At 38.3% G+C, this 23,109-nt stretch overlaps 1 protein-coding gene across 1 annotated transcript in view; it reads right to left on the bottom strand.

The window, feature by feature from the left end:
• The window catches only part of LOC145984180 (protein dawdle-like), a 70,036-nt gene that overhangs the window by 19,612 nt on the left and 27,315 nt on the right, over nt 1-23,109 (bottom strand). Inside the window, exon 2 of the mRNA XM_083117676.1 lies at nt 15,454-15,687. Coding sequence (XP_082973802.1) covers nt 15,454-15,687 — 234 coding nt within the window. The remainder of the gene's footprint in view (nt 1-15,453; nt 15,688-23,109) is intronic.

Raw genomic sequence — 23,109 nt, 5'->3', positions numbered from 1 at the left:
CTTCATCAGCTGTAGTCCGTTTTTGGCTTTCTTTTTGATGTTCTGCAGGTGTGGTGTCCATGTTAGTTTTGTGTCAAATATGACACCAAGATATTTGACGCTGTTGGTAGGAATTATGCGTGTGCCACGGATCTTAAGATCTAACATACTTGGATTTCTTTGTACCCGTGAGCGACATCCGGTAGGAAGAAATATTATGGCTTGAGTTTTTGCGCTATTGATGGTGAGTCTCCAAGTGTCACACCATCGTTGAAATACATTAATAGCTGGTTGCATAATGCCATTTATTGCTTGAATTGTAGCACCACAAGCCAGTAGAGCTGTATCATCAGCGTATTGGTATGTTGACACCTGAGAGAATGTTGGCATATCTGCGACATAAAGTAAATAGAGCAATGGAGATAATACCGATCCTTGCGGTACTCCGGCGTTCAAGAAGATAGGGTGAGACAGATTGTTATTTATTGTTACATATGCCATTCGGTTGGTAAGAAAGTTGAAAATTAATCGAATGTAACAGAAAGGGAGGCGAAACTTATGCAATTTATATATGAGGCCGGTGTGCCACACTTTATCGAATGCCTTTTCAAGATCGAATAGTATTAAACAAGAGGGTTTAGATGTATTGTACTGGTTGTAGATTCGATTTGAGAGTCTTAGTAGGTTATCCAAGACGCTAAAGTGTGGCCTAAATCCGGCTTGGTGTATCGGGAGAAAATTATTTGACAATAAGTGAGAGTGTAATCGGCGGACTAAAATTTTTTCAAGGATTTTGCTGAGTGTTGATGTTAGTTGTATAGGTCTATAGCATTTTGGGTCTGTACGATCTTTATCAGGTTTCGGAAACATGAGTACCTTCGACACTTTCCATTCGACAGGGTAATATCCAGTGCGAAGGATTAAGTTGTATATCAAGGCGAGAAATGACAACATTGCTAGTGGAGCTTTCTTTATCAAGACATATGTGATGGAATCAAACCCTGGGGCAGTGTTTCTTTTGTTGCGGACTGCGTTTGTTATATCATCTGTGGTAATTAAAGTAGTAAGAGGGTGATTTGCGTTGATAGCATGATGAGAACTGGGTTGCAGTTGTCTATTTTCAGGATGTACCTTCCTTGTTATTTGAGATTCTAATCTGCTATTAGGAGCAAGCGGAAGCGGAGGAGTAAATGTGTCTTGGAGAATCTGTGCAAATTCATTTGCCTTTTCGTAATCATTTGTAAGAGCTTGTTGTTGTGAGAGAAGAGGATACGTAGTACTTGTATGTTTTCCTGTAAGCATATGAAATCGTTTCCAGAATTTGCTAGGATGGCTTTCAGCATCAAGGTGATTGCAAGTGTCGATCCACTGACGTTGTTTGTGTGCCTTTATGTAGTTATGGACAGTTCTTATCCATTGACGGTGAACTCGCAGACATTCAGGCTTCCTTGTTTGTACGTATTCCCGATAGGCACGACGTGATGCAGTTACTAGATGAAGGTATTTAGGTGGTAGTTTAGGTTTAAAACTGTTCACAGTTATCTGTGGTATATGTGTGCTTGCTGCTTGTTTGACTTCTGACGTGATGTTTTCTACAGCCTTATCTAATTCGTCAGAGTTCGTTGGAGGGGTGAGATTTTGAAAGACAGTGGAGAGATCTTCTCGATAACCTTCCCAATTTGCTCTGTTATAATCGTAGATCCGCTTTGGAGGAACCTGTTTGTGTTGAGTATAGTGGTGCACTGGTAGAGTTATTTTAATTGGTGCATGATCACTTCCTATCGGTGCAAGGACTTCTATGTTAATTTTGTCAGCTAAGGAAGGTGACACAAAAACTACATCGGGGGTTGTGTTACTCCCTGGACGAGTTGCAGATGGTAAATCTTGAAATATACCTGTAGTATTGTTATCGATGGTAGTGTGGAAAGCTGTTCGTTCTACATTTGTTCGACTATGTATATTAATATCAGCTAGTATGAAGTAGTGACGGTATGTAGAAGCGATATAAAGAAAGAAGTCCGTAGGTAGAGGGCTAGTGGGTCGTATATATACAGTAGCCAATGTCACATTTATATTTTTGAGATAAAGTGTGGCAATAGAATATTCTTGGTATGGAAATTGAGGTGGTAATATATTTGTTCTATAGGGAACTTTTGGCTTGATCCCTAGGGCTACTCCACCACATAATCGTTGCGCCGTTGTAGGACCAGGTGTATGTAGCAAGGAATATCTGGGTATGTAAAGGGGTGTGGCTTTGGGGATACGGGTTTCATTCAGTGCAAAGAAATGAATGTCTTCTTCCAGGAGAAGTTCCTGGAATAGCTTTATGTTTCGGTAGAGAACGGATGTTCATAAATAGGAAATTATATTGTATATAGCCCGCCATAATTATATAAATAACAGTTAGGTTTCTAAACTTCAGTTTCCAGTGGTACAATTTGAAAATGTACATGTGGACCAGAATATGTAGGTAACAGGTGGACACGAAAAAGAGTCTTAGCTGTCTGTACTATCTATTGTAATATATGTTGGCGTAGAAATGGGTGGATATTTTGTAGGGTTAATGTTTGAAATCTAAGTAGATCTTCAACAGTCACTGGTTGTTTCAGAGAGTTCTGTGGTGGAGTTTTAGAGTCCATAGTTCTTAATGGTACAGTTAGGTCAGGGCGTGAGGCTTCGGGGTTTGGGCGTGCAGCACAACGGTAACTATATGAGGGATGAGCCTGTTTGCACGTGTTACATTTGGGTGGTGCATTCAGATTTGTGCACTCTTTAGTCGTGTGTTGGCCAGAACAATAGCCACAGATAGGTGTTTCGGGGCAATTTGCCGTAGTGTGGACGTTGTATTTCTGGCAGCGTTCACATCGTAACGGAAGAGGTGCCCTTGAATGCGATGGTTCAACCCTATGTCGTTGGCGATATATATAAGCCCCTTCATGAAGTAAACGATCGATTGTGCTGGAACAATCTGTTATTACTCGCATCAGGTAAGTTGGTCCGTTGTTGTTTTGGATTCGAACGCATTTTATAACTTCATGCCCTTCCAAACGTAGTTCTTCTAATACTTCTTAGTCAGCGAGTTCTGGATCTACGCCTTTAATAACGACTGACATGTGAGGTGGTTTGTTTGGTGGTGGTGATTGTTTGGCAGTTTTGGGTGTCAGTTGGGATAGAGCAGCCTGTGGTCCAAAAATTTCGAACGAAACTTTGTTTCTCAAAGTGGATAGAAATTGCGGATCTCTGGATTTTATAATGATGCCATTTCTGGTGAATATAATTTGTTCTACTTGTGCTCGGGGAAGGTATTTTTGTAACTGTTGAAGGAGCAACTTAGGAGTTCTGTACTTGGGGTCGTAATTTTGTAGTAGGAAGTTGTAGACAGTGGAATTTTCTTCAGTTCGGCCTTAAATTTGTGTGGTATCTCTGGGATTTAACTTTGGATTGCGTGTTTGTTCGTGGTATTTTTGCTTCTTTTGTTGTTGGATAGGGGATCGAGAGCGATCCCTAGCTGTCTTTGAATCAGCTGAGGTGCTTCTTGAATTTCCTCGGTCTTGTTTTTGTATGTTCCTGTCTCGAGCGTGTGCACCCCCAACTTGTTGGGGGAGCCCTTTATGCATGGTGAACAAAGGGAGGAGACCTACCAATACTTATCTTAAAATCAACAAGGCGGAAACAACAATGAGAAACAGAGTTACAAGTGTTGCAAACGAGAATTGCAAACACTGTTTGCTTCAAAATAAGCTGATTATAATGTGCTGCAAACGAGGATTGTAGCACAGTTTGCTTCAAAATAAACTAAGTGCAAAATAAGTAAAGAACAAAGTGCTGCAAACGAGAATTGTAGAACAATTTTCTTCAAAATAAACAGGGTGCAAAATAAGTAAAGAACAAAGTGCTGCAAACGAGGATTGTAGCACAGTTTGCTTCTAAATAAGCAAAGTACAAAGTGCTGCAAACGAGAATTGAGCACAGTTTGCTTCAAAATAAGCAAGGTTCACACCAGTGATTGCAAACGTGATTTGTGAACACAGTTTGCTCCAAAGCTAGCAGTAACGGTTGTCTGTCCCTTCGCAGCAAGGCGTTCTGCCAAAGGCACCTCGAGCGCACCAAACCACTGTATAGGATTTGATATCCTATAGCCGTCCGTTCCAAACGTGCTGAAACCAAACCCACAGTGAATGCGTCAAGGGGGCCAACCAACCAATCCAGAGAGAGAGATGTTTTTGCCGTACTTAGCTCCTGATTATATAGTCTGGAATAAAAATATTTATCATGGGAGTTTCACTTGTATTCAACACATTTTTTTCACTAATTACAATCGAAAGTATCCTTATTTGTGTTACTAAAAGTTATGTTTGTTTTGCATTTGAGTCGCACTGCCATCTAGTGTACGCTGTAGGAAATATAAGGTTTGGTGGTCAGTGCACACACAAATTCAGATTAAACAAAACACTCCGATATGACGCTTGTGGCGCTCATGGTGGTGATCATCCAAACTAAAGCGTATTCAGTGGAATGTTTTTTGTAACGTTGATGCAACGTTATCACAACGTTGTTCCCCTACATACAACAGTCATCATAAATACAACAAGCATACAACGTTGCTCCCCTACATGCAACATTCATACAACGTTGTGGCAACGTTAGTGTGTTGACTGGGGATGAAATTGATGAATGGACACTCACAAAGGACACCCATGGTCAGGCTGGGATTCGAACCTGGAACCCCTAGCATTGTAGCACGCTGTGCTAACCACTCCGCCACGGAGGCCGGCGGAGGTCACTTGCATTATCATGGTGTAGTGGTAACTTCATCACCTTGTTACCAAGAACTTGTGGGTTTGGTACCTAGTGGAAGCACACAGTGGTTCGGATCCCACTTTTAACTGTAGGCTCAGTCCTGATTAGCCTTTCTGTGCTTAAAGCGAACTTAAAAGCAAACTCAAACAAACAAGCACAAGTTAAAAAATACTGGAGGTGAGGTAGCCTTGTTTCATGGAACCACCACCTGCTTCTTCTGTCATGATTACAATGGCGCACTTCACTTTTACTCCCGAATCTGATGACAGATTTCCCACTGTCGAAGCCTTCTCCCTTGGTCCTTTTCCATCCCTCTTACAATGCTTGTAGTCAAGGGATCACGCGTTCGATTCCCGGTGGAGACGCAATGGTTCGGATCCCACTTTAAATAAACTGTCGGTCCAGTCCCGATTAGCCTTACTGTGCATAAAGTGGATTTAAAACACCAAATCAATCAATTAATCTTACAATGCTACAGCACTACTGCTCATTCTGCAGCGCACGATCACATGTGGTTTTGTAAATCATAGCAGGAGAAGCAGGAGTGGGTTCTGTAAAAAGGAGGCCACCCTCTCCTGTATTTTGACTGATTATATTATTATTGTTATTATTACCATGACTGCTTAATACCAGTGCCTTACTTTGAATTTTGTTTTATTTGATTGACATACAGTTTAAAGTGTGATCCGAGCCACTATGTGCCTCCACTTTTTGCACAGATAGACTAATCGGGACTGGGACAGTGCCTTATTTCATGTAACTTTTCTGCCTCTTTAGGATAATCACAACTATGAGGTTGAATGATGATGTGATAAAACTAATGAACATGGAACACCCATGCTGAGACAAGAGTTTAGAACCTGTGTTAGTGAGATCGTATTTTGTATTTCTATTATTTAGCGTAGCTTTTCTGACACTTTTGGCAAATCGCGGTGATGAGGATCAGTGATGATATGAAGAAATTTATGAAGGAACACTCAGAAAGAACACCCATGCCGAGGCTGGGATTCGAACCCGGGATCCCTGTCGTCGTAGTGCGCATGGTGAGATCGTGAATCAACTAAAGCGGCAAAAAGACTGATATGTATGGTTATCAAGATTAGAACTTCTAAATTTAGAAAGTTCTATTCAACCGAAATCAACCAAAGATCAACACACAGTCAATGGATGAGAGAGCATCAATCACATGACTAATCGCACACATTGAGATGAAAAGTGCAAGAACTCCCACAATAGTTACCATGATTTCTATCTTTTTTAAAAAAATACCAAACTGATGAAATAAAATAAACATCGGAAGTGTCAGCACGATTGATAGATATGAAGGGTGAAGGTCAAGGACAAACTTTAGGGACATAATCACGGTTAAAGAACATGATGCAAAAATGTTGTAGGAAATTAAGTGTAATGTCATGACTTCCAAATGATTATCTTTGGTGATCTGCAGAACCATTGAAAAATGGAACAGACGCCAAAAGCATATCTGGAGATGCGAAATAATCTAGATCTTGATTCTTAGCCGCTGGGCCAATTTCCAAGAATGACTTCAAAATAACCATTTTCTCGTGGTCTCTTCCCGTGAGTCAGCTGCGAATATTCTAATAAACACCTCGTGTGTAAATTTTTCCAATATCTTTGAGCGTTAAGGACCAAAACAAAACATACAGAAGTGCGTGAGGAATAAGTTAAAACCCATCCCTCCAAAACAAATTTTATTCTTTGAGACACTACCTGAAAAAGACACTAGGGCCTCCCGATAGCGTTGTGGTTAACGATGCTGGGGGGGGGGGGTGATTAAGAGTTCCTTGTCTAATAAAGTGTCCCGAAAATTTTCGTAAATTGGGCATTGCTCTTCCGTGCCAAATTAACGTAGCCAAGTCCTTCTACTGGCCGAAAAACGTTTACGTTCGAACACAGTCCGCGAAGTTAGAAACTATAAATCAGTTTGGTTACACACAAATAGAAAACTGAATTAAGAATTTAAGCGAAAAATGCAGGCTCGACCGGGACTCGAACCCGGGACTCTCACAGACCGTGCCATTGCTCTACCAACTGAACTAACTGGTTTCGCCGGAATGTTCCCTTTCCTTCGGAAGAATTTCATTGCGTTCTTCACCTCCAAATTATGCACATAAAAACAGAGATAGAGTCAGTTTATCTAATATATTTGTACGACGATTCACTTTAAGTATCGTGCATAAAATTTGGTAGTTGTCGACACTGGTGATGGAAATTAAGATAGAGGAGACAGACTCAAAGCATCCCGCTCTTCTGACAATTCCCAACGCTCGCCGATATTGCGGAAATGAATCTGAACGAACGTTTTACAAGTTGTAAAACAAAATAAATTTATCTGTATGAAATTTAGAACCATTAAAGTAATTTCCATCTTAAACGTTAATGCACAAAACAGTCATTCTCAATTAGTCATAATTATGTTGCGTGAATTCTTACATGAAAATTCAATTTTTTCGATTTGAAATACTCTCCATGAAACTATTTATTCTTCGGATTAAGTGGTGCAAACGCGCCCGCCGAAGGCTAACAGGATTATAGAAATATACAATTTAGTCACCCCTCAAATGGATTCCTCCATCGATTTGGTAAAGAGAGATCGTGGAGGCTGGCTTTATAGTTATGCTATGTCTCAAAGTACTACTAATATGAAAAAAGGAGATTATGTATTACAAAAAGAACGTTCCAATTATTGGAAACTGGAGGCAATGAATGTTTCACGTAGGGTATCGGAACATTGCTACATTGAAGGACAGTCTTCCTGATCACGTGAGATGAACATGTCAGATCATAGTTTATGATTTATATCTATGTCTTGACAAAGGTTACTTTGCACTCGCCTAGAATTTCCAAACATTTCTTCTCCGGTTCATAAATGACTGTGCATATGCTCTTTGAAGTATGTTTTCAACCTAATGAACGTTTACAGCAGTGAGGAGGATAGACATAACATCCTCACATGGTGTGTTGGATATCGTTCTTCTCTTTCATCACAAGCTTCTGGCTAAAACAAGTACATGTAGAATATAAACCCATATAATTTTAAGTGCTTGAATATTCGTGAAGAAATTAGAGTAATATCTACATTAAGACAAATTATAAAATGTTTATATACGTTTGAGAAAAATAAAATTAGTTTTGATTTGATTTGTTTTCGTTCCGAAAGTCATATTAAATACAAATCCGCTGGTCTTCTTGATTCGTATTGTTTAGATTCTTTGAAAGCAATGGTAATATTGTGTTGCTTGCGCCGAGTCATTTGCGACGAGGGTTCTTATCGGTTCATTTTCGCCGTGACATATGTCAAGACCTTCCTTGGTGGGTTTTTCCACAATCGGGAGTGTCATTACCGCCGCGCGTGTTTATGACGTTGCCTAGCTCCAGCTGTGTTTATATTCGATTGAAGAGGAAGGTGATTGGGAAATGAATGTAAGATGAAAGTATATATGAGGGATCTACATTGGGAAATTAGTATTTATGTAAAACTGAGACTTGAGAGAGACGACAAGATGGCTGAGAATATGGAAATGATAGAAGCAACGCGTGGAATGCCTTCGAGCATTTGCATACCTACAAGAATTCAAATAACGTTTGTATTATTGTTGTGCAAGTGTATCGAAATATTGTTTATAAATATATGTAGCTATTACGTATATAATGTTTGCAAAAAAGTGCACTGTATTTATAATGTTTTTGACGATTTTATGTAGTGTATAATAATTAAGTGTAATAGACTGGCACATTTTTGTTGCTTCCAAAGTGTACATTTACGTAGTACTTGTAGAATGCTTTCAATATTTTAACAATACTGTATTTACAATGTCTTTTTTGACGATTAAAGATAAATGATTAATACTTAATAGGCTGACACTGATTTATGTATTTTCTGTTGTAGAAAAAAATTGATACAAGTAATCCTGTGTAACGTCTTTTGAAATAAGTAAGGAAAAGTCATATCTGACACTCTGGATACGTTTAACATTTCAGTGTAAACACAGCTGTGCATCGTAATAAACACACGTTTGGTTTTGTTTTAAGTCCACTTTATGCACTATGTGCCCGTAAACACACGTGTGCGCGGCGGTGATGACACTCTGGATTGTGGGAAAACCAGCCAAGGAAGGTCTTGACATATGTCGCGGCGGAAATGAACCGATAAGAAGCCTCGGCGCAAATGACTCGAAGCAAAAACACGACACCATTGTGGATAAACTAAAACTTAAGGCCTCCCCCATGGCGCAGTGGTAGCGTCATTGACTTGTAATCAAGGGGTCCCGAGTTCGATACCCGCTGGAGGCACAAGTGGTTCGGATCCCACTTTAAACTGTAGGTCCAGTCCCGAGTAGCCTTACTGTGCATTAAGTGGACTTAAAACACCAAATCAAACCAAACTGAAACTTAAAACACTTCCTATCAGATGAAATGAGAATGATCCCAAATTTGTTTCGAAAATCTTGCATGGTCCCTGAGTTGCCATCTACTTCCATTCAATAATGAATATTATCAAAATTTTATTGTGAAACATTATAATTCTTCCTCTCGCTCCAAAGCAATGTATTGCGTTGCGTTACTACTGGGAATGCTGGTATCGCCGTCAACGCTTCTTGATTTGATATGATTTTTTTTATATATATGTAGCGTCGCTTTCCTGCCACTTCTGGCTAATCGTAAGGATGAGAGATGACACGATGAAAGTGATGAAGGGATAATCACAATGAACACTCATACCCATGCCTGGATTCGAACCTTCGGCCCCTGGCGTCGTAGCGAGAGCGCGCTGTGCTAACCACTTCACCACGGAGGTCGGCGTCACCGCTTCTGCTGGTGTGTCTTAAAGCTATTCCATCATTTTTTAACATTATCGACCAATAATCAAGATGTCTCGAATTAAAGTTTCAGCGCAGGCACATTTCAGTTTCTAATAGATCCAGTACCGATTAGCCTACATGTGACGTGCTAGACTTTTCCTTGTATTCTTTGGCAGTCTGAAAAATAATATTGTTGGAGGATTCTATTTTATGTTGCTTGCTTTTTATGGGGGGAGGGATTTATATGCAGTAAAAATGGGCTAAATATTTAAATACATATTTAGTTATTTTCACCAAAATATAGAGTTAAATATGGACTCAAAATTGTAAAAATGTACATTTTAAATAATATGAGACACTACACGAGCTAAAGTACTCCTACATTGACATTAATTGTAAAATAACACAAAATGTGTTTTCATTTTCTGTGTCCAAAACAATGAATAACAAAATGTTGTTGTAAGTGTTCGAACGTGAATTTCCTTCTGTTGTATCTTAAAAATGAATTTATACCAACTAAAACTACGTTCAATATCGAAAGTGTGTTTCATATTTGTCAGTTATTTGCAAGAAATTCACCCAACTCTTTCAAATATGGAGTAGATATATGTTGAGAAATGTTCTGAAATATGGAAATAATTTGTAAAAATAACAAAAATATATAAAGTATGAGCCAAAACAGAATATATGGAAAATTAAAACTGAATTTTTTGAGTCTACATGTTATGATGTGCAAAGATAATACAAAATATAACTGATTTCAGCTTCATACATAAACATGTATCAAAATATAAATCCGTTCCCTGGTCATCACTTTTTATAATAGTTAGTCATGCCTTGGGAGGGTGGGGGCACATGCCCCTGCGCCCCCTGGTAATTCTACCAATATAAATCGGTGTCTGGTTACAACTTACAACACTACCGAATTGTACTCCTTTCAAAAATTAGGGGACAAATCATTAAAATGTACCTATAATAGTTTGTGTCTTATTAATTAAATGAAAAGCGCACGCAATTATCCATTCCTCGTATTTGAATTCGAACCAGGATAGCCTCTCCCTCTCGTTCCGAGCAAAAAATTATTCTATTATGACTTGATTGGTTGTTTTAAGTCCAATTTATGCACAGTAAGGCTAATCGGGAATGGACCTACAGTTTAAAGTGGGATCCGAACCACTATGTGCCTCCACCGGGAATCGAACCCGGGACCCCTTGATTACAAGGCGACGACGCTACCACTGCGCCATCGGGGAGGCCTATTCTATTATGACGTAGCGTACGTACACCTTATTCCCACTGCTTCGATTGATTGATTTAGTTTATTTTACTTCGCGTTTTGTCCCTCTTGGCTAATTTGCAAAGATGGAGTTGAGTGATGAAATGATGAAATTGATGAATGGACATTCACAAACAACCAAGCCCGAGCGGGATTCGAAACCGGGACCCTTGACGTCGCAGCGCGATGTGCTATCCATTTTTTTTTTTAAGGAATACCCCTATTCGGCAATATCCCCAGTCATTCACACATTCGCACATGTCAATTTTCACTTTATTCACATTGTTTCTCATTATTCGGACGAACACAAACATCCAAGCCCGAGCGGGATTCGAACCCGGGACCCTTTGCGTCGCAGCGCGATGTGCTAACCACTCGGCCACAGGGTCCGGCCCCACCGCTTCGAGAACCGCATTGAAACGAATCGATAACACATCTTCTTTTTCTTATTTAAACACAATAGAAAGTTTCAGCTCCAAATTCAGAGATGGCAGCACATTCTGATATATCTGCTAATGTGATACGTCGCAATTAATATGAGAAATGTATTTTAATGAAATGAGAAATTTATTGATAATAAATATATTATAAAATAATAAGCAAAAATATGGCATTTAAAATGCCTATTAGCAGGAAGGTATGATAAAAATTCCTAGCTGACACTGATGAAACACTTAGTTAAACATTGAAAACGCGGTGTTGAACTTTTCACACCAAGGGTAATAATTTCTTTCCGTTTGGTATCCTGGAATGGTATTTACAGAAAATATTTGAGTACTTTAAGCTCAATTTCATAAATATGAAAAATAAAAATGGAAGTTAGTACAGCTCACCATAGATTGAGACCCTGGACTAGCTAATTTAAATTAAATTAATATTAAGACAGCCGTTAATTGTTGATTAATTTCAACTTGTTTTTTTTTAATTTTCTTTTATTTAGCGTCGCTTTTCTGCAACTTTTGGCTAATCGCGACTATGAGCGATATTATAATGAACTGATGAAGGGTAAGGTGACCAGCCGAGACAGTCTCTTTTTCTTGTAGTCTCTGTCCCGATTTTTTTAAACGTAAAATGGGACGCCGAAACAAGGGACCCCGCAAAGGGGGTGGAGGCACTTGCCCCCTTGAAATATCTAGAAAAAGTTCATGTAATTCGAATGGTGAAATTGTAGCGATATTATTTACAAATAATATTGTTTTCTCTGCAATTAAGTGCCATAACCAAAAAATAACGAGAGATAGAACGTTTTCACCATAAGTGTTTCTTCCCTGTTTACCTGGAACTAATGCTCCCCCCCCCCCCTGAACGAGTGTTTTCGTACACGAATGGGTTGTGCACAAGTGACAAGATCGCTGTTTCAGTACAAACTTTGAAAGCTACGTTGACTAATAAGATGAAGTTTAATCACACGTGTGCAAACTTTTACAAAATGTTAATTGAGAAGAAAACAGTACTGAAGACCGATTCATCTCCAAAATATTAATGAATGACTTCTAATTCTAAAGGACTGCTTGGTTGGAGTGGAGTGCATATTATGTAAGTTATTTACACAATATTTATTTCTTTAATTAGTTTTCAAACTTAAATATTAATGACGAAACAGTTTTTATATTAAAATGTGTACATTTTGCCGTCTCGTTTTGTCCCGTTTTTGCTTCATGAAAATGTGTTGTTTTATAAATCTGGTCACCTTAATGAAGGACACTGACAAAGAACACCCATGCCGGGATTCGAACCCGGGACTCCTGGCGTTATAGTGCGCTATGATAACCGCTCCCCCACGGAGGTCACCCATTGTAAAATTGAATCCAATTCCCTTCAGGGCCATATGAGCCATACTATTAGGCTGTTTCAGTTCAAACTTTGAAAGCTACGTTGATTAATAATTCTCGGTTGCCCTACAAGGATTGTGTATATTTTGTTTCCTCTTCCACACGTGCTCTCCTCAGCTGCTTAGACCCTTGCCTCCATGATGACGTAGTGTCAACGCTGTCGCTTTGTCAAGATGGTCCCCCGTTTGATACTCGGTGGAGGTTCATTGATCAAGTAGGTCGCATCCAGCTTTAAATTGCAGGCCCTGTCCCGATTAGCCTGTTAAATCTCGTCACGGTAACTTCCCAAATTCTAAACGTACATGGGTGTTGGCTTTGTAAAATGATTGGTGATCAGTGTCGTGCCCAAGGGGGCTTGGTGGGGGTCATAACTCCCCCTATGGCCCAATATGTCTAAAACAATGTACGTCAAAGGCTGGAAAATATGGCAAAATTTTTGCTGACTATTAAAATATGTATACGTACCCCCCTCCCCCCGCTTTCGAAAATCCTGGGCAGGCCACTGTCAGTGATATATGAGAATATCCATTGTTCTTTCGTCTTGGAATATATTTTGAGATATTGTCACACACACACTTCTGGTTCTAAAGGGTCCCGGGTTCGATGTCCGGTGGAGGCACTTAGTGGTTCGGATCCCACTTTAAACTGTAGGTCCAGTCCCGATTAACCTTACTGTGCATAAAGTGGACTTAAAACAACAAATCAATCAATCAAAGCATCAAAGCACTTCTGGGTCTGCACACAAATCTTAATTTACTATAAGCCAAGAAGACCTACAAGAATAAATGTAAGTGAATCAAGTAATAAATATACTTATCTCTTAACGATATTATTGTATCTTAGTCACAGTTAACTACCACAAAAAAATGGCAAAATAATTATGAAAGAAAAGTTTCATGAAACATAGATCATTGAGCATATTTGTATTTGTAGATACAAAGCTGAATTTATGAAATGAAGTCTGCCAAATTATATTATAAATATGTATCCGTTTATGATCTCTGGGGAAAATCCTTAGCTTGATACGAGCAAGTTGATTGGTTTGAGAACGAAAACATTGTAGCAAGTTCACTTGTTTTATGATGTGCATCTCGTTCATTGCAAGCCTTTGAACCTAGAACTTCTAAGATAAGCTCTTGTTTTCGCGATCATACTTGCAAAAAAGAACATTTGGCTTCGTTCCAATATTTAATATGAAATCCGTAAATGAGATCACGCGCTTCTGCAACTTAAATGTGAAACTTCTCACGGTAAAATTCGCTGAGTGCGCTTAAATATGGAAGTCAATTAATAAATACAGAACTTCAATTTTCTTCCAGTCGTTTCCAGGGCTAAATCAAGACACTGGGACTAGGGCTTTATCCAGAATTTTCAGTTTTGGTCTGTTTTTTTTTCTTTTGCACCAAAAAATATCATAATCGAGCATTTATGAAAATGTTAGGCGGTGCTAGAGGTGCGTGGATAAACCATTGTTCGGAGCAATCTAGTGATGCGTCTTCGAGAGGGGAGTGGGATCCATGAATTGCCGATATTAAACAAGAATAATATTGGGTATAGGAACCCCTGCGGCGATTGTATATACCTACTCAGTGGCTATTAACGTCATCATCGTCATAAGAAATTTTACCAATAGAAGCGGTATCAAAATCAATATTATATTTTCTAGAAGAAAGATATGATTTTTTGCCAAGACATTGAAATTATTTTTTGTTCAAAAAACCAAAGCATTTGTTCGAATGGAGCTTTTCACGCAGTGCTAAGGACGACACTGGGTTGGCAGCGCGGGCAGAAATACCGCCGGCGAGAGCTTCGACTGGTCACGCTTACATGGACATCTACTAGTGGCAGGACCATTTAATTTTGCTATCAACTTCGTGTAAAATTTTCTCTCACACATTGGCGAATATTGCTTTGTTTCTCGGTTTATAAATCCGGGAAATGTGCGCGAGGATTGAGCACAATTCTGCAATATTCATCGTGGAGAATTATAGTGATGAAGGCTGGAATATATAATATATATATATATATATATATATATATATATATATATATATATATATATATATATATATTGTACGAGAAGTGTTGCGATAAATTTGAAACATAGTGATAGACTATTTTGGAATTTTGGAAGTTCATTAATGTATATCATATTTTCGAGGAAAGTTTGTGCCAGAGATGGATATAAAAGAAAAAGTGCTCTTAAATGTTCCAGTCCATATGTGAGCCAATCTCTATAATGATAATTTTATATGAGTTTCTAGATCAGCGCAAAATACATATGTATGCAAATATGATGAAATCAATGAAAACACGAATAAATATGAAAGTCATAGCATTATACTGATTTATGCCTGGACTAGCGATTTCGAAACAATTAGAAAGCCTTTTCAAATTTTATTTTATTTCTATCTTCGAAGCACACGCTCTCTTCATCCTTGTACTCGCTTACATTTTATTAAAATCGAAAGATTTTTAACATTCTGAATGAACTTAGAAATTTCTGTTTAGAAGATCTGCTTATATACCGAAATCTCTGGTGGAGCGGTGAAAGAGTTCACGACACTCCGGTTGTATTGATCTTGGTGTAAAAATAATTTGAATGCTGCAAATCCTTGGTTAATAATAAATAAACACAATTAAATATAAACATAATTCTACACTATAATTAGGAACTAATTTCGAAATGCGTATGGAAAGGAAACTATCTGAACAAGGATAACTATAAAATATTGTTAATTACCTTTCACAGATGTCACTTCGATGGCAAGAGGTTTGGTCTTCTGGTAGCTGCGATTTATGTCCCAGTGAGCTACTTCGGAGATCACCATGGTTTGGTTGTGCTTGTCCAGAAGATCACGAAACTTGTACACCCATAGTTCGGCCGTTGTAATCTCCTCCGGAAACAACTCACCAGGAAGTTGGAAATTGAAACACGCCCCGGGGTTTTGGCGCATGCTATTGCATCTTGTTGTCTCTGAAACAAATAATACATCAGTAATAAGCAGCAATTAGACCAACTAATGCATTTATACAAGAATTGATATTTGACATACGTAGAGCTTGGATTTTGTTCACCAATAAATTACCAAAAAATGCCCTAAAAATGACCTTATAAAACTTCAAAGCGACCTAAATATTATTTTTATTCTCATATTAAATATGTGAGACATAAGGAATTTGAACCATCGAACTCATAATTTATGACCTAAAATGTAGAAAAAATCTCAGATCAAAATTAGTATTTCATTACCACTCCAGATACAAAACTAGTCTCATCTGATTTCACTATTTAACTTTGAGTTGCTGCACGCTTCAAAGATTTTCTACAAGTTTTAAAAAATAAATGAACAACGATTTTCATCTAGCCCACTTTTTCAATATTTTAATTAATCTAATGTGTAAATAAAAAAGCTCCAGAAGTAAGAAAATAACCAAACAATGACAAAAAATGCCTTAATGCTTTAACAAAATGACCCAACAAATTCATCTTGAAAGTCTTGATTTTTCACAAAACAAGTAAACAACAAAGCAGATGCGTTTCTGGATTATCTGAAAGAAGATGCAAAGTCATGAAAATACTAGCGCTACTCGGATCAATGCAGTATAATAATAGTTTGTCCTATACATGTACACTCAGATCAGTATACAAAATGCTTGCAAAGTACCTAGCTGCACCAATAGAGATCAAATCATAACCTTTAGCAAATAATGGAGAAGTGCTAAGAATATAACAATGACATTCACCATCCATTGTAGATTTTAAGCAGGTATATGACATAACTAGATGAAATTGGTATGAGGCAATGAACGAGTTAGGAACACAATGCAAGACAAAGACTGAAGGAGAGCTCACGAGAGAATTTTGAGTGAGATGGAGATAGAATATTGTTTAATATAGCTTCAGAGAAGGTCATGATGAGAGTAGAAGAGAGATTTCCAGCGGGAACTCTCCTCAACTGCTTGAGCCAAAACCTGGAAACATATGCAGATGACATTGACATGATGATGACTTGAAGACCACATGAATTGAAAGGTTGAAGAATACGGCTGGTGAAACAGGACTACAGACAAATCAAGCCAAGACTAAGTGCATGTTCTCAGCTCGAAATAAGGAATACAGTAAAGGCCAACACATGCATCTTAGTGTAGGCTCTTAAGAAAAGTGCAAACGTTTTAAATACCTTGGAACATTGAGGCAAGTGGGAGAGAGGCTGTCTCTGTCCTTCAAGGCCTGTTGCACCACGGATTATTATTATTATAGCAGCAGGTAACCTTTACGCTGTCCAGGCTATATATGGAGCAAGGCCGCGCATAGCGGTAGAGAAGGGGGAGATAATCGAGTGAGCATAGCGTAACAGTACACGCTGCTGCTAAGGTTGATAACTGCAGTCGCTTTCCCCCTCCAAGCAATCCCATTCTCTCGCACGTGTTCATTGGTGAAGCAGTCTCGCGTCATAATTGCGCAGAGACTTGTTTTCGTTCGCTTGCTCCAGAGATAGCCGGGACAGAGTTATGCACCGCAGTCCGAATGTATCGGGTAGTTTTAAAGCCAGTGATATAGTGGCAGATACGGACTCTTGTTCGGGCAGAGCGAATATGGGAAATACGTGTACTAAGGAAAATACAGACTGCAGTATATTACAATGGACAATGGCGAATAAGGAAGAATGGTGAAATTATGGCACTACAAAAACCAGAAATAATTTAAAATATAATAAGCACGAGAGTTAGGTGGTTGTGGTATGCAGAAAGAAGTGCTGAAGACAGAACCGTAAAGAAAGTCTAATGGGACATCAGGAGGTTCTACCTAGGTAGATTAAGAGGAAGGCCGAGGAAAAGGTGGTTGGAATTTAACAAAGGAGAGTAGGAAGAGATGGAGTAGAAGATAGGAGAAGTGGACTAACATAGCGGGAGAGTCAAAGACCATTTAAAAGCAGTAGTAGAGAAGCAACAATTCCAGCAGCATCTTCAACCAGACTGCAGCTACTGAATAGTGTGATTCCGAGATTTAGGGGAAAAAGTATTTTGAAGTTTGAAAAACCTGCTTCTTCTCTTCTAAAAAAACTGAAAAGCGTTGAAAACATTGTGCAAGAGACTAAATTTATAAAATATTATATTTTGGTATAACTCATGGAGGGAGGGGTGGAAATGATGAGGTCCTAGGCGAAGATTCTGAAGCGGGTTTGACGTCACACCCTTACCCGAAGTTGACCAAATCACTCAAAAGCATTACTATCTTGTTCGGCCCCAGTGAAAGAGAGAAGTACCAATAAGGAATGATGTTTCATAGATAAATGACCCTACGTATTTATCGTTTCACTGTCACCCCACGCCCTCAATGCTCCTTCAATGTCCTCGAGGATGGGGAAGCAGTCCCACCCCACCCCCTTTAATCAGGTCCCCTCCCAAATACTGATCACCATGTGAAACAGGATTAGTTTTCCACCATAATTCAAAGATACCGTAATGAAAATTCTGTTTTTACATGTAACTATGCATTTAAGAGTTAATTCACACAAAGGTTATTCTTTGGCACGTACGTAGAATGAGTTGCCAACTTAGCTGGAGAAATTTGTATAATTCATGTTGCAAGTGATAGGCTTTTATGATAACTATCCCAATTTACTTCTTGGAGTTGCAATGTTATTTTATGTTATTGTTTTTGCTGTATTCTGCAACCTTACAGCACTGCGGTATCATTTTTTATTTTAATCAAGAACGAAAGGTCACAGGTTCGAATCTCATCTTTGTGTTTATTAGGCATACACAGACCACTGATATTGAATTTATGGAGTTCACACGTAACAATTATGTAACATAAAAATTGAAGTATTCCTGGTTGTGAATGATTAAGGGATTCTGTGGAATATCAGCTAGGCCAGTTCTGGATAAGCTTCCAAGAGCTAACGTCACTCTCATCTTCAGGGATTGGAGCCAGTGAGTGAATCCCTGAATATGAAGTGATGTTAGCTCTCGCAAGCCTATTTAGATCTGCTCTGGCTGATATGCAGAGAGAATCTTATCTGCAATAGTATTATTTGCGTTTTGATCAATAATGGTAAGTAAACCTGTTTCCTTGGCTGCAAAATGTTGAGCCATTCCAGCTAGTCTGTTTGTAAGATATCTTACGCAAGTGTATTTTCTTCGCCAAATATAGTTATTTCTTCAAGGTGGATCCAAAATAACGGCCGCTTGAATAATTTTGTGTTGAGAAAAAAAAGGTAGGGTGAGGGATATTCAATAACAGACCCACCTCCCCCGCATACACACAAAATCACACCTACTATCACCATTGACTGAAGCTGACCTGTATACTTCGAAACACTCGACACCCCGATAAACACCTTCCTCATTTATTATTTTAAGTTTATGGTAATTTTTACAAAATTTACTGAATTTACTTTTTACTGATTTACATTTAACTGTAGTTAATACAAGTAACTTATTTTCAATGATTGAAAATCAACTAAAATGAAAAGCTAGGATGACCAGACCAAAGAATAATATCTGGTCTCATAAACGCCATCACAGAGGATGGCAAACCTGTGCCACATGCTGTTTACAGGTTTTCCTTACAACATACTTCTCTTGTGAAACTATGAACTTTTCAATATACGTACATAACATAAATATTTCTCATTTATTTAGGTCTTCCTTTCTGTCTCATCTCTTTGTTATTCAGTAAATGATTCTTTTGCATTGAATACTACTTTTAGTGATTTTTAATTTTATATATATATATATATATATATATATATATATATATATAATATGTCGCCTTTCTATTTCTTCAGGGCAATCTCAACGAACATTGAATTCTAAGGCTCAAATAAATGCACAGAAATGTTATTTCGTTCTTCATAAGAAAGATTGTAGACTTTATTTTTTTTATAGTGTAATATACTCTCCATAAATAATCAAGAAACAAATCTTAAATCATACGAAGAGTCAAATAACTCAATTTTCAGCAATATTGCATTCTCATCCATAAAATTTTCAAAATATAGCAAGTAAATAAAATATTAATGGTATTGAAAATTGTGTCGTGAAACAACAATAAGACTAATATACTGGAAACCAAAATATTATTTCAGAATGTAAAATTGATGATTCTGCACGTGATGAGTAAATCGTTCCTGTAAAGATTAATACAATACAGAAATCAGATATGGTAAATTTGTTTCTCTTATTTTTTAAGAAATAAGCAACAGCAACAGCAAATTTGATATCGCACAAGCTTGATGTAAAGAGGATAAATATGTTTTATATTTCTTTCTTACATTTAAAATTTTCTTCATAGATTACTAACATATTTAATTTCATTATGAGACTCCATTTTTTTTATTTACAAATCTGTTTAACTTACTTTCTCCATTTCACATTTAACTTGGTTCAGCATGCAATTAAATTTTACAGCTGTTAACCTAGAGCTATGCGAATGCAAATACAGTATAATGAATTGTTACAGTCTGAGAAATAACCCTCAAATTCGTGATGAATGAGCAAAAATGGACCTGAACGAGATAGCTGACGTAATTCGAGATGCAATAACAGACAAACAACCAGAGGCAAAGTTCAACATGATGTTTGTTTGGTCTTAATGCAAGCACTACTATGCACTATCAATCCGCCTTTTGTTAGAGTACGCACCTTGATTTATTTTATCAAGACCTCATAATCTGATCAATCTAAGAATCCCAATTACATGCTGTGTGAATGTAAAGTGCCTTGCTTGGAGTAAAGATCGTTTATTCATTTTTCTACAAAATATTTTATATTTGAAAAAGTGCTATTTCTATTGTACAGTATATGCATTGTTATTCAGCTGGTCAAAACTGTAGCCAATTGCAGAACATTAAAACACACATCAAAACACACATCAAAAAGGCACCATTAAGGAATTTTTATTTGTCATTATATTGCATCACGTGAGTTATGAACGATTATTCCCTATAACGTACATTATAGTGCAGGCTTAAGTAAATGGCTGGCACCTGTGAGGAATCCATGCACCAAGATCTTCCCCTTACACACTGCACCTCAAGGCCTCCTGCCTTCCTCACTCTCTTGGATAATAAACCTTTTCCTGCTCCCACAAAAATAGGCAATAATTAGGCTGGAGAGTTCAATGAACTAACCAATCTCTAACTACGCACTGGTAATAGATCTCTTCTTCCTCAATCTCTTCCTCCTTTCCGTCCCTCTTATAGCTACAGCACCGCAGCTTGCATACTATCCGGATATTCGGATTATCTGGATATTCGGATAATCAGTTGCATCCGAAATGGATATCGGATAAATTGAAATCCAGATTTTGAGGACATCCCTAGTCAGAACACCATGTTTTCGTATTCCACCACTTAATGCATGAGTTTCAACATTACAGAAATCTGAGAAATGATATTTTTCTTGAGAGGCCACAGATCGTAAACTAAATTAGGTAAAATTACCCCATAACTTTCGAAGATATTACTTGAACGAAGTATGTAAAAGTTAATAACAAAATAGTGTAACCAAGCATTTTAATAAATAAGCGCAAAAAGAAAAACAGCCCACTGGATATTCACTAATCTGGTGTACGAGTAGAAGAGACTCCTCTGGGTTAAAATAATAATAATAATAATAACCCATGGCTCGACAGGCCTCGAAGGGCCTGGGTCTATCTCCCGACTGCCAGTCTCACTCCCACAATCCTACCTAGAGGTGTGGAGTTCTTCAACTGGTAATAGGGTGACGTGGGGTCAGCACGTCGAACCCTCAGCCGTTATAGGAGATTTCCCAGACCGGATTACGCTACTCACTCGTAGCTTCCCAATTTCCTCACGATGGTGGGTTGCCACCGGCCCTATGCACAGGCCGAGAACCCAGAGACTGAACCCAGGCAGACTCGAGCCCATGCCGTCCCGCAATCGGAGCCCAAAGCACAGCGCCTTATACCGCACGGCCACGGAGGAGGACAATATTAATAATAGTTGGCAAAATTATTTGTAGTTATTAGTTTATAATAATTATTATAGTTATTACTATTTTAATAGTAATAATAATATTGAATTTTATGTCAACGGCCGACCTCCCCTACCAAAAGTTCTGGCAACGCCTATGGTCGCACGGGCATACTCGAGCTGGGGCGGAGTGGTTAGCACATAGCACTACGACGCCAGGGGTCCCGGGTTCGAATCCTGGCCTGGGCATGGGTGTTTGCGAGTGTCCATTCATCAATTTCATAATATCGTCACTCATCCCCATCTTCGCAAATTAGCCAAAAGTGGCACAAAAAAATCAATCAATGGAACTGGGGAAGCGAAAAGAAAGACGCTACGTCACTTTGATGCGGACGCTACACTACTTTAAGATGAATGCCAGACGATGTGCATCGATTCTACCAAGCACATATCGCATGATCTCCCTCACATAATTCTCCTTGAATAAGATAACAGTCTGTATTTGTCAGAAACGGGTTGCATGTGTCTATATATGTATTTAGGAACAGTATAAAAAGTTGTCTAGTGTCAATTAAATTTTATGTTCATGCCGTATTTTGTTAGTTCCGGGTGACATGTTTCAGTTCAGATGCAGTCTTGATAAGCGGCGTTACGTAAGATGGTCCTTTACTGATAAAGCATAAGATACAAACTGTAGTGTCAAGAGGAAAGAGTACTTTGTATCGTGTGGGGAACATTCCAAAACATTCATTCAACGAAAACACTAGTGTTGAGAGTCTGAAGTTGTCAATGATTTTATCCATAATCCCTTAATTCCCCGAAATTTTTCGAGACGCCTGCTTAAAATTTTCATTTAGGCCTGATTACTTTCGAGCAAAATTTGATAGAGGAACATAAATTAAGAGTATTTGAAAATAAAGTGCGTAGAAAAATATTTGGACCTAAAAGGGATGAGGAGACAAGTGAGTGGAGAAAGTTACATATAATTTAGAACTACATAGTTTGTATTCATGTCCAGATATTATTCAAATGATTAAATCAAGAAGACTTAGGTGGGCAGGCCATGTAACACGAATGAGAGAGGAAAGAAGAGTTTACAGGATGGATTTTTGTTGGGAAACCTGATGGTAAGAGGCCAGTAGGAAGGCCAATACGAAGTTATAGAGATAACATTGAGATGGACCTAAAGGATGGAAAAGAGTGGATAGATCTTGCTCAAGACAGGGACAGATGGAAGGCTTGTGTTGCTGCAGCCATAATCCTTCGGGTTTAAGAAGGCTAAAGAGTTAGCTAGTTCGAGCAAAATTTATTTTTACGCCACCTAAAAATGTACTTTCAAAGATTAAAGGGGATACCAACAAGTTGAATTAGGTAATATAAAGTGCAGTGACGTAATCCGAGAGAGGGCCGCCTTGTAATGAAAGGGTCCCGGGTTCGATAGTAGTTCGGATCGC

Source organism: Lepisma saccharinum, chromosome 2 (assembly GCF_977018435.1).
Source record: "Lepisma saccharinum chromosome 2, izLepSacc3.1, whole genome shotgun sequence".
Classification (NCBI taxonomy): Eukaryota; Metazoa; Arthropoda; class Insecta; order Zygentoma; family Lepismatidae; genus Lepisma; species Lepisma saccharinum.
Note: the sequence above shows the minus strand (reverse complement) of the source record. Positions and strands in the feature narration are given on the sequence as shown.